Source organism: Pristiophorus japonicus, chromosome 16 (genome assembly GCF_044704955.1).
Source record: "Pristiophorus japonicus isolate sPriJap1 chromosome 16, sPriJap1.hap1, whole genome shotgun sequence".
Classification (NCBI taxonomy): Eukaryota; Metazoa; Chordata; class Chondrichthyes; family Pristiophoridae; genus Pristiophorus; species Pristiophorus japonicus.
Window position 1 is genome coordinate 115,676,292 of NC_091992.1, and position 16,411 is coordinate 115,692,702.

Sequence of the window (16,411 nt, forward strand, 5' to 3'; positions counted from 1 at the left end):
ACCTCACATTTATCCACATTATACTGCATCTGCCATGCATTTGCCCACTCACCTAACCTGTCCAAATCACCCTGCAGCCTCTTAGCATCCTCCTCATGGCTCACACCACCACCCAGTTTAGTGTCATCTGCAAACTTGGAGATATTACACTCAATTCCTTCATCTAAATCATTAATGTGTTTTGTAAAGAGCTGGGGTCCCAGCACTGAGCCCTACGGCACTCCACTAGTCACTGCCTGCCATTCTGAAAAGGATCCATTTATCCTGACTCTCTGCTTCCTGTCTGCCAACCAGTTCTCTATCCACGTCAGTACATTAACCCCAATACCATGTGCTTTGATTTTGCACACCAATCTCTTGTGTGGGACCTTGTCAAAAGCCTTTTGAAAGTCCAAATACACCACATCCACTGGTCCTCCCTTGTCCACTCTGCTAATTACATCCTCAAAAAATTCCAGAAGATTCGTCAAGCATGATTTCCCTTTCATAAATCCATGCTGACTTGGACCGATCCCGTCACTGCTTTCCAAATGTGTTGCTATTTCATCCTTAATGATTGATTCCAACATTTTCCCCACTACTGATGTCAGGCTAACTGGTCTATAAATACCCGTTTTCTCTCTCCCTCCTTTTTTAAAAAGTGGTTACCCTCCCGTCCATAAGAACTGATCCAGAGTCGATAGACTGTTGAAAATGATCACCAATGCATCCACTATTTCTATGGCCACTTCCTGAAGTACTCTGGGATGCAGACTATCAGGCCCCGGGGATTTATCGGCCTTTAATCCCATCAATTTCCCTAACACAATTTCCCACTTTATAAGGATATCCTTCAGTTCCTCCTTCTCACTAGACCCTCAGTCCCCGAGTACACCCGGAAGGTTATTTGGGTCTTCCTTCGTGAAGATAGAACCAAAGTATTTGTTCAACTGGTCTGCCATTTCTTTGTTCCCCATTATAAATTCGCCTGAATCCGACTGCAAGGGTCCTGCATTTGTCTTCACTAATCTATAGAAGCTTTTGCAGTCAATTTTTATGTTCCCGGCAAGCTTCCTCTCGTACTCTATTTTCCCCCTCTTAATTAAACTCTTAGTCCTCCTCTGCTGAATTCTAAATTTCTCCCAGTCCTCAGGTTTGCTGCTTTTTCTATGGCCTACTCCTGCACCTACTTTCTATGTTTCTGTGTTCTATGTTTCTATGTTTCAATGTCCAGGCTTCCACAGCTCTCTGAGGCAGCGAATTTCACAGATTTACAACCCTCAGAGGGTTGTATGCTCCCTGTGAAGCCTACACATTATGGGCCCAAGTTTCCACAAGAAAAAAACCGGGCGCCCCTCCGAGCTGGGTGCCCGTTTTTCGCGCCTAAAACGGCGCCTAAAAAAATCCTCGGTATTCTCCACCTACTTACAGGTCCTCTGCCACTCGGCGCAGCCAGCACGAGCTGTGTGGGGGGGCGGAGCCAGGTCCCGGCGCTGAAAACAGTGCCGGGACCTCTGCACATGCGCGCTACAGTCGGCACGCAAGTGCAGTAGCTCCAGGCGCCGAACTGTGTGGGAGGGGCCCGAAGCACGCAGCCCCTAGCCCTGGCTGAATGGCCTCACTGGGGCTGCGTCAATGAGGCTCCTCCCACGGCCAGCTCCTGCTCCCCCCCCCGCCGACCAGACACCCGCTCCCCCCCCCGCCGACCAGACCCGACCCGACACCCGCTCCCCCCCGCCCGCCGACCCGACCCGACACCTGCTCCCCCCCCGCCGACCCGACACCTGCTCCCCCCCCCCGCCCCGACACCTGCTCCCCGCCCCCCGACTGACCCGACCCGCGCTCCTGTTCCCCCCCTCTCTCTTTCTTTCTCTCTCTCTCTCTCTCTCCTCCCCCCCTCCCCCCCTCCTCCTCCCCCCCCCTCCTCCTCCCCCCCCCCCCCTTCCCTCTCTCTCTCTCTCTCTCTCTCTCCCTCCCGCTCAGCGGCACAAACGGCTGCAGAATTCTCCCTGGCTGAAGCACTTTCACACAGGTAGGAAGATGGTTTATTTAATCTTTTCTTGGCTTATAAATGTTTATTCAGGTTGGATTTATTTGTATAATATTTGTAGAAGTATAAATAAGGATTTATTGTCGAATTTAATGAGTTCCCTTCCCCCCCCCCCCACCTCGTTCTGGACGCCTAATTTGTAACCTGTGCCTGATTTTTTAATGTGTAGAACAGGTTTTTTCAGTTCTACAAAAATCTTCACTGGCTCCATTCTACTTTAGTTTGGAGTACATTTTCACTGGGGAAACTTTCAAATCAGGCGTCAGTGGCCGGACACGCCCCCTTTTGAAGAAAAAATTCTGTTCTAAACTAGAACTGTTCTACCTGACTAGAACTGCAGAAATAAAAATGTGGAGAATTGCGATTTCTAAAATAGTCCCGTTCTCCACCAGTTGCTCCTAAAAATCAGGCGCGAATCATGTGGAAACTTGGGCCCTATATTTCTACATTAAAGATGCTATATAAATTCATGTTCTTACTGATGAAACAAAATCGGTTTGCATATGAAGAAAGTGTTCATCATAAACGTTACAATCTTCCACAATGGTGATAATCATTAGGCTTGTAAATATAAAAACACACAAGAAACAGGAAATTATTGGTTTATAATAGATGAACAACACTGAAATGTTCTGAATCTCATTACCTATCCCTGCACCTGACAGATTGGCCAACTCGATCATCTCTGATGATTCGAGAGCACTCTGCTCGGAGATAAGATGAGCAAAGGAATCATGGACCAATTCTTCATCAAAACAGGAGTCAGGAGAAGCAGCATCATAGTCACTGAAATAAAAACATGTTTTCATTGAAAGTACCACCCCTATTGGATTCTCGAAACAATAAAAAGTTTGTTTTTTTATAAAAGAAGCAACAGTCTTGATATGCCCAACACAAGAACTAGGTCCCAGCTCAATTCCTATGAACTGAAGTGAAACCAAAGTAGTCTGGGACAGCATGATTTAGATTATTGTCACAGGATTTATGCTGAGGATTTCTACTGTGTCTTATGTAGTTTTACAAAATGAACAACATCAGTTACACCAGGCATTCCCGTGATGGACTAATCGACCAAACACACATATTCACATGTCATCACAGAAGCAAGCGGTAACAGCGAGTTGTGGAAGTCAGTCCAATCATACAGCTTTGGACCATCTTATGAAATGGTTAACTGACAAGCTGGTCAGTTCGAGTTCCTTCGGCTGGATTTTCTTACAGAACTTAAATAAAAGAATGCACAAGCACCCCTTGGAAGGGGAGTAGCTATCCAATCTCTATCAGAAATTGGGCCCAAGTTTCCCCAGGAGCTGCTCCTTTTTTTTTGGAGCAACTTGATTTTTCTGGACTATCTTTTTAGTTGCAATGCTGGCCATTGTAAGTGAGTTAGTTAGTTTTTTTCTTAGTTCCGTTTTTTTTTATCCCTGGTTTAGGCGTTTGGCCAGCAAATATTTGCTCCAACCTAACTTAGGCCAGAGTATGTTGCCACTTCTGTCCGCACAGAAAACCTTACCTAGAGTTAAGGAATCGGCACAAGTAACTACATTTAAAGCACCAAACAAAGCACAAAAAGTAATAAGCAATTAATTAACAAATGAAATAGAAGGAACCCTGCACCTAAAGCACCAAAATCAATCAGTAAATAACAAAGTCCGACCTTAAGGAACGCAGTGGGCAGTCGGTGAGGGAGCCCATTCGGCCAGGGACGGCGTGCTTCGGGCCCCTCCCACACAGCCTGCAGCGAGCATTTGCAGAAACGGCCCGCCAGGAACTACTGCACATGTGCGCAGACTCTAGCGCGCATGTGCAGAGGTCCCGGCACTGTTTTCAGCGCCGGGACCTGGCTCCGCCCCCAATCCATTGGGCCACGCTGCGCCACGACCGATGAGAGGCTGGGGAGTGGCCAGAATGCCGACGTCTTTTTTCGGCGCGCTTGGAGGCAGACAAAAACGGCGAATCTCGGGTGAGGGCGCCAGAAAAACAGGTTCGGGAAACTCTCGCCCATTGTCTTTCTCAGAATTACGTAGATGTTCCTGCTCATGGAACATCATCTTCCAGCTGTATCTCTGGCAGTAGGAGAAAACTGTATTTAACTGGTATGTCACAAAGGGTTGGATTCTTCTAGCCATAAAATCTTTTGAAAACAACTTCAAGACATCAGTCTGCCAGACAGTTACACTTTGTTCAAACAACGGACAGGAAGTCCTCAAACATAACCACAAAAGAATGCCAATTGCCACCTTCATTAGACCTGATTAAATGATATCATTAATAGCCTGATGGTGCACGTTAATCATTTCTAGCATACATCTGCTTATGATCAAATGTCCTGTCGAGACTGGCTGGCTCCTGATGCACCATGCAGAATCAAAGCCGTTTTCTCAGCACACAGTTGCAGAAGACATTTTGAGGGTGGTAACTTTCTTAAAATAACCCATTTGTAAGCCAAGGTGAAGTACAGAGCGAAAAATCCATAAACCACTGACAAAAACATCCCTACACCCTGCGGAGTAGTTCTTCATTGGTAAGATTACTGTGGAACTGCAAGAGCCACACACATCCCATCTTGCTCAGGCATAAGCTAGAGACACTGACGAAACAAAATATGTGATTGAGGAAGGGAATTTGAAGGCTGGAGATGAGCCAGGGATCACAAATCAGGCAAGTTTTGTCATCCGAGAGAGATACGTGCTGCTAGTTCAAGTCTGAACTTCTTTTAGGGGGGTGGCAGGGGATTGACACCTCAGAATACTGGGGCAAGTGCACTGGTGGCAGGAAGGGAAATCAGAGAGTGAACTGCTTGAGGTGGGGGAGGAGGTCAGCCCAGTTTTTGCCTGAAACAAATACATTTTATTTTGAGTAATAAGTTTAAAGTAATCGCAATCAAACAATATCCCTTGCCTGCACAGAACATCTATCCACAGTGCCGTGATGCCACCCTCAATAAATAAAGGCCCAAAGGCTCAAGTCTATAAGATCACTTTAAGTCTGCCCCAGGAAGGATATCCATCTCTCGCAAAGATTTGATCCGTATCCTTACTGACAGCTCAACGTTGATCTGGAATTATAATCTCATTTGGGATCATTTGAATACCTGAATTGAGTCATTTAAAAAGGGCAGGGTTAGGCAATTTCTCCTGGATACAGGAAGCAACTCATCACAAGAACAAATGACTCACCTGGTCTCTAGCAAACTGTCATCCATGTCAAGATGAAAATCCACACTGTGCGCCATGGTATTTAAGTGATCCCTTAACGTGCGTCGTTTGGACAAGGTTTATGGCTGCTCAATCAGCTTCTGACACCTTCTTCAATAAACCACTTCATAGCTTTTTTGCCACCTAATGGAACATAAAAGATGCTTCATTATGTTTCTGCAGATCAGAATAGATGTTTCATTATGTACTGGCAGATGTAACAAGACACTTCAGTGTGTACCTCTCCCATCACACAATAATGAATTGGGTCACAAACTACATTTATATGGCGCCTTTACCATTAAAAAAAAGTCGCAAAACGTTTCAGAGGCATAATCAAATAGATGCTGGGCCAAAGAAAGAGATATGACAACTACTGAAATCATTATTCTAGTTGTTGGTTGTTCTCTTCGTATCATATCATGAGTATGCCGAAAAAAAGTTTTGATAAAGAATTGGTGATATTTTGCCTCAATCATGAATACGTCTCAGAGAAGCACTGCTTTCACAACTGATTATTTCAGATACAAATAATCAGAGAATCTTTTTAAAAGATCAAATTGAATTTGTTTCTAGTTCGTTCAATTACACAAAGCAAGCATAAAATTAAGACAATCTTAAAAGACAGAAAACAATGTAGGAGATGAAGAGTAGCTTGAAAATGCTTTTTTCCCCCCATAAAAATTGTGAATGAAAGGCTTCATGAATGTTGAATGTAGAACAATTCTGCTCAGATTCCCAAAGCAATATTATACCGGAATTAAAAATGTAAACGTTTTATGGAGATAATGGGCCGGATGCTGCAGTCGGAAAAAGGCTAAGGCGAACAGAGCTTACCGGCATTAAAGTATAAATCAGACAGCAACCTCTGGCGACTGCACATGCGCAGTTAAACGCGGAAATCAGGAAGTTGCTGTCCGAATTGCTGTGCTCCTCCAGAAGCTTCTCTATAATAGGATCTCTCCGAGAGACTTGGCATTGAAATTCATGGAATGGCGAGAAGTTGCGTACTTGTGCGATAGATACCCACTAAACTTGCCAGAAAATATTAGCGCTTGTCCATTCCAGTGTATATAGATTTTTAACGATGTGATAAGTCTCAATTACTGCCAAACAACCTCTGTGGCACTGAAAATTTTACAAGTATGGAGTGTCATTCCTTTAGATTTGAATTATTGTTGGGGATCTTTAAAAAAAAAAATCTGTCTTTTTAAACTTTTTTTTTCTGTCAGTTATCTCTCTCTCTTAATCCCATCTTTCTATCCCTCTCTTTATTTTGCTGTCTGTACTTGATTTGACATTGAATGAAATATTCTAACTTACATTTCCTTGTTCAAACTCTGGTTATGGAGATAAACAGTTGCTTTTCCTGTTCAGATAAATGCTGTCGAAAGTCTTTGGGCAAGTGCAAATGTAATGAACGGCTAACGTCATTAGTTTGCCACCGAGAGCAAAGTCCGGTCCAATGTTTTCAATGCGATCAAGATAAGGGTTATATTTTTGCGGTTCCATTTTATGGCCCCAAGTTTCCACACGAAAAAGGCACCCCTCAGAGCTGGGCACCTGTTTTTTGCGCCAAAAACGGCGCCGGAAAAAAAACTGCGATATTCTCGAGCTCCTTGGAGCTCGATGTCTGCTTGGCGCGGCGCACAGGGGGCGGAGCCTACCACTCGCGCCGATTTTGTAAGTAGGAGGGGGCGGGTACAATTGAAATGAGGCTTCTTGGTGCCGGCAACCCTGCGCGTGCGCGTTGGAGCGTTCGCGCACGCGCAGTCTGAAGTAAACATTGGCACTCGGCCATTTTTAAAAGTGCTGCAGAAAAAGTGAAGATTTGTTTCTTGGACCCCTGCAAAGGTTTGTATTTTAATTTTCTTGATATTTCTGTGTGTGAGGGAGTGCTTTTAGCAGCACTGCTGAATAAATCACCTGCTGAAATCAGTGAGTTCAGCTTTTCACTGCTAAACTTGCAGAACCGGTGCCTGCAAATTAAGGACTGTGTGTTTGGAGAAATAAAAGTGCCAATTCAACTTTGCAATGGATCAACTTCCACCAAGAACAAAGAATTTCTTGCATGAGGAAGCAAACCATTGCATAATATGTGGTGCACCCATTCTGCAAATTTAAATATAAAGATGTTGATGTGGCTGCCTCTCCCTGTCCAAATGGCCTCAGTCAGTCCCCCTCACAGCTCGAAGGCTGCTGCTGCTCCCGGCCAGCCACTGACGCCGCTGCAATCCCATGGCCGAATGGCCTCAAGTCCGTCCGGGTGCTGCATCTTCGCGGGGAATGAAGGCCTGCCTCAAGCACCAAGGCTGCTTGCTGCCTGCCCCTGCCCCCGTGACTGACGCCACACCGCTGCCTGAAAGGCCTGCCTGAAGCACTTTCACACAGGTAGGAACATGGTTTATTTAATCTTTTCTTTGCTTATAAATTTTTATTCAGGTTGGATTTATTTGTATAATATTTGTATAAGTATAACTAAGGATTGATTGTAGAATTTAATGACTTCCCTTCCCCCCCCCCCACACCTCGTTCCCGACGCCTAATTTGTAACCTGCGCCTGATTTTTTAAAGTGTAGACAAGGTTTTTTCAAGCGTACAAAAATCTTCACTTACTCCATTCTAAGTTAGTTTGGAGTACGTTTTCACTGTGGAAACTTTCAAATCAGGCGTCAGTGGCCGGACACGGCCCCTTTTGAAAAAAAAATTCTGTTCCAAAGTGAAACTGTTCTACCTGACTAGAACTGCAGAAAACTAAATGTGGAGAATTCCGATTTCTAAGATACTCCGTTCTACACCAGTTGCTCCTAAAAATCAGGAGCAAATCATGTGGAAACTTGGGGCCTTAGAGTGTAATATGCAAACTGCCCTCAAAAATTTCTAATTTAGAACTGAAACAGCCAACTTCCTTTAAAGACTGCTGTCATATTCTCTTCAGTGCATACAAACCTGCCTAAATCTGTAGCAAGTTTTCTTATCAACATTTTCAAGTTGTTTTGCAGAGTATGTACAATCCCAAAATAACAAACTCCATTCTAGCAACCTGGAATGAATCTGGGCTTTTTGACAAGGTCTGTATTTTCAGTCGTTACCCATAAATATTTAATTTACACGTTCAAAGATCTACAAAGCTATTTTTTAGCAGGAACTGACATTTAGCGTCAACTCAGTGAGGATGTAACAAACTCATCAAAAAATTACCTTCACTAACCAACACAGTTAGGTTTCAAATATAAAAATCTACCAGGAAGAGTACTTACTGCCCAACATGAAGGCAATACTTGGCTGAAGTAAATAACATCCGACCTGCAACACTGCCCAAACATCTCACTGTTTTTAGTATTCTATGGACTGCAAGTACCAGTGGTGCAAAAACCATCAAACAACCACTTAAAACTTTAAACTCGAGAAGGAAATCCTTATCAGCTTCAGGATATCAACTGCGTGACATCCTGCTGTTATCTGCTGTATTACCTTCCTGACGAGCAAAACATGATGATGTCTTACGAATCTTTGTATGTTGCATTTATGTTGTGATCTTTTATTTGGAATTATTTATTTTCTGTCAGGAGATTAGTTGTCCCTATATATGTATTGTGCTGCATTTAAATGCAAGTAATAAATCAAGTTCCTTTTCATAGCTGTCCTAAACCAGAGCACCTCTGATAATTAGGTTCGATCAACTGGAAAGAGAACTTCAAAAAATACATCAAGATTTGTATGTTGAGAATGTTAATTTACTCCAAGAAAATATATAACATGATTAGTATTGAGATACCATGAACATATAACAACTTGTACTTATATAGTGTGTTTAACGTAAAGTGTTTCAAGGCGTTTCACAGGAGTGTTAGAAGACAAAACAAATACATTTGACACCGAGCCACGCAAGAAGAAATTAAGGCAGATGACCAAAAGAGGTAGGTTTTAAGGAGCGTCTTAAAGGAGGAAAGAGAGGTAGAGAGGTGGAGAGGTTTAGGGAGGGAGTTCGAGAGCTTAGGGCCCAGGCAGCTGAAGGCATGGTCACCAATGGCTGAGCGATTATAATCGGGGATGCTCAAGAGGGTGGAATATGAGCGCAGACATCTCGGGGGGTTGAGAGGTTGAAGAGGATTTCAGAGATAGGGACGGGCGAGGCCATGGAGGGATTTGTAAACAAGGATGAGAATTTTGAAATCGAGGCGCAGCTTAACCGAGAGCCAATGTAGGTCAGCGAGCACAGGGGTGATGGGTGGGCGGGACTTGGTGTGAGTTTGGACACGGGCTGCTGAGTTTTGGATGACCTGAAGTTTATGTAGGATAGAAGGTGGGAGGCCAGCCAGGAGTGCATTGGGAATAGTCAAGTCTCGAGGTAACAAAGGTATGGATGAGGGTTTCAGCAGCGGATGAGCTGAGGCAGGGGCAGAGACGGGCAATGTTATGGATGTAGAAATAGGCAGTTTTAGTTATGCCACGGATATATGTGGCTGGAAGCTCATTTCAGGGTCAAACATGGCACTTAAGTTGCGAAGAGTCTGGTTCAGCCTCAGATAGATGCAAGGGAGAGGGATGGAGTTGGTGACTAGGGAACACAGATTGTGGCAGGGACCAAAGACAACGGCTTCGGTCTTCCCAATAGTTAACTGGAGAAAATTTCTGCCATTGGATAAGCAGTCTGACAATTTAGAGTCCGCGGAGGGATCAAGAGAAGTGGTGCTGAGGTTGAGCTGTGTGTGGTCAGTGTACATGTGGAAACTGACGAGGTGTTTTCGGATGATGTCGGATGATGAGAAATAGGAGGGGCCCCAAGGATAGATCTTTGGGGTACACCAGAGGTAACGATGCAGGGGTGGGAAGAGAAGCCACTGCAGGTGATTTTCTGACTATGATTAGACAGATAAGAATGGAACCAGGCGAGTGCCGTCCCACCCAGCTGGACTGTGGTGGAAAGGCGTTGGAGGAGGATGGAGTGGTCAACTGTGTCAAAGGCTGCAGACAGCTGGAGAAGGACGAGGAGGGATAGTTCGCCTTTGTCACAGTCACAAAGGATGTCATTTGTGACATTGATGAGAGCTGTTTCGGTACTGTGGCAGGGGCGGAAACCAGATTGAAGGGATTCAAACATGGAGTTCCGGGAACAATGGACACGGATTTGGGAGACGACAACACGTTCAACAATTTTGGAGAGGAAAGAGAGGTTGGAAGTGGAGTGGTACCTTGCAAGCAGAGTGGGGTCAAGGGCTGCTTTTTTTTTTTGAAGAGAGGGGTGATGATGGCAGATTTGAAGGAGAAGGGGACAGTTTCTGAGCAGAGAGAACCGTTAACAATGTCAGCTAAATGGGAGTCAGTAAAGAAAGTTGGGTGGTCAGCAGTTTAGTGGGAATAGGGTCAAGGGAGCAGGAAGTGGGTCTCGTGGACAAGATGAGTGCGGAGCGATCAAGAGGGGAGATCAGAGAGAAACTGGAGAAAGATGTGAGTTCAGGGCTAGGATAGCGGGAACCGCAGAACGTTTGGCCCAGTGGGTTGGGGAAGGAAGGGAACTGGCAGAGGCAACTGATCGGATGGTCTCAATCTTTGAGATAAAGAAGTCGGTGAGCTCCTCATACTTGTTGTTGGAAGCGAGTGTGGTGGAGACAGGGGAGAGGGGTTTAAGGAGACAGTTAGCAGTGGAGAATAGTAGCCGGGGGTTATCTTTGCATTCCAGAATGATCCTGCAATAAGTGAGCAGTTTTGGCAGACAAGAGATGGACCCGATAATGCTTTATGTGGTCCAGCCAGATCTGGCAGTGAATGGCTAAACCAGTTGTCCACCGCATCCGTTCAAGTCTGCGCCCCTTGGATCTGAGGGAGCGAAGATCAGGGCTGTACCAGGGGGAACAGCCAGAGTGGAGAGAGTAATGGTGTTAAGAGGGACTAGGGCATCAGAGATGATGGTGAGGGGGTGATTGAGCTGATTGGTAGCTGCAGAAATGTCATGGTGAATGGAGGGCCAAAGGCTGGACAGTTTGCAGTTGATAAATGCAGTTGTTAGAGAGTTTGGAGAGTGTTTTTTTCCAGGGGCGGACGCAGAAGGAAGTAGGGTTATGTGGGGGAAGGGGGATGTGGGTGGAGAGCAATACAAGGAACGGGTCAGAGAGCAGATGGGATTGGGGGTAGTGTGCTGACGTGGATTGAGAACTGGTTGGCAGACAGGAAGCAAAGAGTAGGAGTAAATGGGTACTTTTCAGAATGGCAGGCAGTGACTAGTGGGGTACCGCAAGGTTCTGTGCTGGGGCCCCAGCTGTTTACATTGTACATTCATGATTTAGACGAGGGGATTAAATGTAGTATCTCCAAATTTGCGTATGGCACTAAGTTGGGTGGCAGTGTGAGCTGCGAGGAGGATGCTATGAGGCTGCAGAGCGACTTGGATAGGTTAGGTGAGTGGGCAAATGCATGGCAGATGAAGTATAATGCGGATAAATGTGAGGTTATCCACTTTGGTGGTAAAAACAGAGAGACAGACTATTATCTGAATGGTTACAGATTCGGAAAAGGGGAGGTGCAATGAGACCTGGGTGTCATGGTACATCAGTCATTGAAGGTTGGCATGCAGGTACAGCAGGCTGTTAAGAAAGCAAATGGCATGTTGGCCTTCATAGTGAGGGGATTTGATACAGGGGCAGGGAGGTGTTGCTACAGTTGTACAGGGCCTTGGTGAGTATTGTGTAGAGTTTTGGTCTCCTAACTTGAGGAAGGACATTCTTGCTATTGAGGGAGTGCAGCGAAGGTTCACCAGACTGATTCCCGGGTTGGAGGGACTGACATATCAAGAAAAACTGGATCAACTGGGCTTGTAGTCACTGGAGTTCAGAAGAATGAGAGGCGATCTCATAGAAACGTTTAAAATTCTGACAGGTTTAGACAGGTTAGATGCAGGAAGAATGTTCCCAATGTTGGGGAAGTCCAGAACCAGGGGTCACAGTCTAAGGATAAGGGGTAAGCCACTTAGGACTGAGATGAGGAGAAACTTCTTCACTCAGAGAGTGGTGAACCTGTGGAATTCTCGACCACAGAAAGTTGTTGAGGCCAATTCACTAAATATATTCAAAAAGGAGTTAGATGTAGTCCTTACTACTAGGGGGATCAAGGGGTATGGCGAGAGAGCAGGAATGGGCTACTGAAGTTGCATGTTCAGCCATGAACTCATTGAATGGCGGTGCAGGCTCGAAGGGCCGAATGGCCTCCTCCTGCACATATTTTCTATGTTTCTATGAGATGGCCTTATCTGCAACTGACACAGTTAGAAAGAGAGAGGCCATGAGAGATGGCAAGGTCAAGGAGGTGGCCGTGAATATGCATCGGGGGGTTCACATGGAGGGAGAGATTAAGGGAGGATAGGAGGGTAGTGAACTCAGAGGAGAGAGAGCATGCTGAATTGAGAGGGAGGTTGAAATCACCGAGGATGTGCAGTTGCTCGGTGCAGATGTTGACGGAGGAAAGCAGTTAAGCTAGCTCGTTGATAACCATTTTATCGTACTTAGGTGGGTGATCGAGAACAAGAATTTTAAATGAGAGGCGAGAGGGATGGAATAAGGTGAGATGTTGAAAGGAGAAAAAAGTGCCCCAGGAGTCAGAGTACAGACCAAGGTGTGATTTGGTGATGAGATCCACACCACCACCACCACGGCGGTCTGGGCGGGGCAAGTGGTAGAAGGTAAAGCCAGGCAGGGGAGCCTTGGTTTAGAGGTAAGGTGTCATCACCCCTCAGCCAAGTTTCCGTCAGGGCCACGATGTCGATGCAAACATCCACGATAAGTTTATGGATGGCAAGGGCCTTGTTCGCAAGCGAACGGACATGCTGCAAGGAGATGTGGAGAGGAGCAGTGATGGCTGATCCACTGCCAGCATCCACAGGGTCAGTGCTTGGTGAGATGAGTTGGACAGGGAGGAGATTGGCAAAGTTAAGTCACCCACGGGCAAGCTGGGCGGCAAGGTCGCTGAGAGAGTAGGATGGGACAGTTGGGGTTGCTAATCCTGAGGAGGCAGCGACAAGTGCCACGGTGGCCCTTTGGAGGATGCCAAGAGAGGCACAGAGGGATGCCACAGCCTTATCGAAGAGGGAGTCGAGCCTGAGATGATGGGGCAGGAGAGTAGGAAGGTCGAAAGGTAATGAAGGGCTGGGGTGGTGATCTGGAAGGACAGAGTATCCGAGAGAGGAGAGATGAAAGGCATCACGACAGGAGAGACTGGTCAGGGAGGGATAGGGAGAAAAGAAAAAGCGGGATAAAGAAGTGAAAATAAAAGTGAATGGCTCGGGTCCGAAGCAGCAGCCAAAATGCGCACACAGATGGACACAGGGAAAAACTAAGTTACATCGGGAATAGATTGGTGACAACCAGTATAATCAGGGTGGATTATATTGGAACAAAATTGATTAATATATAGACTCATTATGTTAATTTAAAAATGAGAAGTTGAATAAGTGAGAAGTTGAATTAAGTGAGAAGTTGAATTAAGTGAAAAGTTAAATCATTCTCTCGCTGTCAATGCCAGCAGATTAAAAGGCACAGTGAGAAGTCACCATTCGAAAGACCGTTGATCCAACTGCCGGTAAAAAAAAGGTTTTGTGGCAATTTGAAGAGACCCCACTCTCCTGCAAGTCCTGGAATATTGAATTCATTTGAACACAGCCAAATTTCTGAAGATAAATTAATGCAATATAAATTGTTGGGATGCTGAGTCCGATTTCATCCAGAAATGAAACTGACATTGGTCACCCATTGAAATCAAACGCCGGCTCTTCTCAACAGCGAAGTCGATCTCACAGCTGATGATCTTTATGCCATCCCCACAAACTCAACCATATACAAGATAATTTCTACAAGTCTGCTCCAATTTCTTCCAGTCCCACTTACTCGGGATTAGCAATTAATCATTAATTTACTCGGACCACTGCCAGAGAGCAACTTAATGCTGATTGTCCTGCACTATTCTCAAGGATAAATTATTAAAGCACAGAGAAGGCTCGAATAAATGGCGAGTGAGTTATCCAAACTCGACAAAAGGGTCAAACCCAGAGCTGTCTGTTGATTATCAGCGTAAAGAACTTGCAAGGGATTCACTTGTTGACTTGAACAGTTTAGCCTGCTAGCTCGCTGACGGGATTTAAAAAAAAATTGTATATTTTCTCACCCACCCATTCCGATGTTGTTGGGCGATGCACCTCCGAGCACCCATTCCGATGTTGCGAGGCGATGCACCTCCTAGAGTTGACCTGCGACCAAAGCCACTGCCTAGACTGCTCCACGTTAATAAACGAGGAGCAGCGCAATTGTCACTCGTCGCAGCTGTGTCGCAGTGGGGAGCACACTTGCCTCTAAGTCTGAAGGCTGTGGGTTCAAGTCATACACTAGGGACTTGAGCACATAAATCCAGGCTGGCACTCCAGTGCAGTGCTGAGGGAGCGCTGCCCTGTCAAAGGTGCCGTCTTTTGGATGAGATATCAAACAGAGACCCCGTCTGCTCTCTTGGGTGGATGTAAAAGAACCCAGTGCACTATTTCGAAGAAGAGCATGGGGAGTTATCTTCGGTGTCTTGGCCAATATTTATGCCTCAATCAACATAACAAAAAAACAGATTATTTAGTCATCATCACATTGCTGTTTGTGGGAGCTTGCTCTGCACAAATTGGCTGCCGCGTTTCCTACATTACAACAGTGACTACACTCCAAAAGTACTTCATTAGCTGTAAAGCGCTTTGAGAATCCGGTGGTCATGAAAGGTGCTATATAAATCCAAGTCTTTCTTTCAGACTTCTCCCCACAGCAACTCCATTTCACCCGTCCCCCACCACAACGTGGTTGGGAACTGGCTGAGAGAGACTGAATTTGCACTTCACCAGTCTGACACCATATGCTAGCATTACCCAACTAGCTGCAGACTGATCCGGTCTTAAAGAACTCCTGGAGCTTGCGAACAGAAGAGCTGAGGATTCGGAAAACTCTTTATTTTTGAGAACTGGTTGTCAGACAGGACAATGGGGACTTTTCAGAATGGCAGGCAGTGACTAGTGGGGTACCACAAGGTTCTGTGCTGGGGCCCCAGCTGTTTACACTGTACATTCATGATTTAGACGAGGGGATTAAATGTAGTATCTCCAAATTTGCAGATGACACTAAGTTGGGTGGCAGTGTGAGCTGCGAGGAGGACGTTATGAGGCTGCAGAGCGACTTGGATAGGTTAGGTGAGTGGGCAAATGCGTGGCAGATGAAGTATAATGTGGATTAATGTGAGGTTATCCGCTTTGGTGGTAAAAACAGAGAGACAGACTATTATCTGAATGGTGACAGATTAGGAAAAGGGGAGGTGCAACGAGACCTGGGTGTCATGGTACATCAGTCATTGAAGGTTGGCATGCAGGTACAGCAGGCAGTTAAGAAAGCAAATGGCATGTTGGCCTTCATAGTGAGGGGATTTGAGTACAGGGGCAGGGAGGTGTTGCTACAGTTGTACAGGGCCTTGGTGAGGCCACACCTGGAGTATTGTGTACAGTTTTGGTCTCCTAACCTGAGGAAGGACATTCTTGCTATTGAGGGAGTGCAGCGAAGGTTCACCAGACTGATTCCCGGGATGGCGGGACTGACATATCAAGAAAGACTGGATCAACTGGGCTTGTATTCACTGGAATTCAGAGGAATGAGAGGGGACCTCATAGAAATGTTTAAAATTCTGACGGGTTTAGACAGGTTAGATGCAGGAAGAATGTTCCTAATGTTGGGGAAGTCCAGAACCAGGGGACACAGTCTAAGGATAAGGGGTAAGCCATTTAGGACCGAGATGAGGCGAAACTTCTTCACCCAGAGAGTGGTGAACCTGTGGAATTCTCTACCACAGAAAGTTGTTGAGGCCAATTCACTAAATATATTCAAAAGGGAGTTAGCTGAAGTCCTTACTACTAGGGGGATCAAGGGGTATGGCGAGAAAGCAGGAATGGGGTACTGAAGTTGCATGTTCAGCCATGAACTCATTGAATGGCGGTGCAGGCTAGAAGGGCCGAATGGCCTGCTCCTGCACCTATTTTCTATATGTTTCTATGTTATGTTGCTTTGCAATTTAAATAAAAGTTCTCTTTCAACAACGATCGTCACTCATTTGAGTTTTGAAGTTCTTGTTAAAACAGACTCATACAATCATAGCCAAACACACAGGTTAGATTTAATTCCTT

The 16,411-nt window shown here is 45.6% G+C and overlaps 1 protein-coding gene across 3 annotated transcripts in view; it reads right to left on the reverse strand.

The window, feature by feature from the left end:
• Positions 1-16,411, reverse strand: part of LOC139226752 (transmembrane channel-like protein 6) — a 134,853-nt gene that overhangs the window by 57,833 nt on the left and 60,609 nt on the right. For 2 of the 3 annotated variants that reach the window (XM_070857742.1, XM_070857743.1), the window contains 2 exons: positions 5,209-5,370; positions 2,676-2,815 (listed from right to left, as the gene is read on the reverse strand). In XM_070857742.1, coding sequence (XP_070713843.1) covers positions 2,676-2,815; positions 5,209-5,264 — 196 coding nt within the window. In that variant the 5' untranslated portion in view covers positions 5,265-5,370. Of the gene's footprint in view, positions 1-2,508; positions 2,567-2,675; positions 2,816-5,208; positions 5,371-16,411 lie in introns of those variants that run through there. The other variant, XM_070857744.1, reaches the window with a different exon arrangement.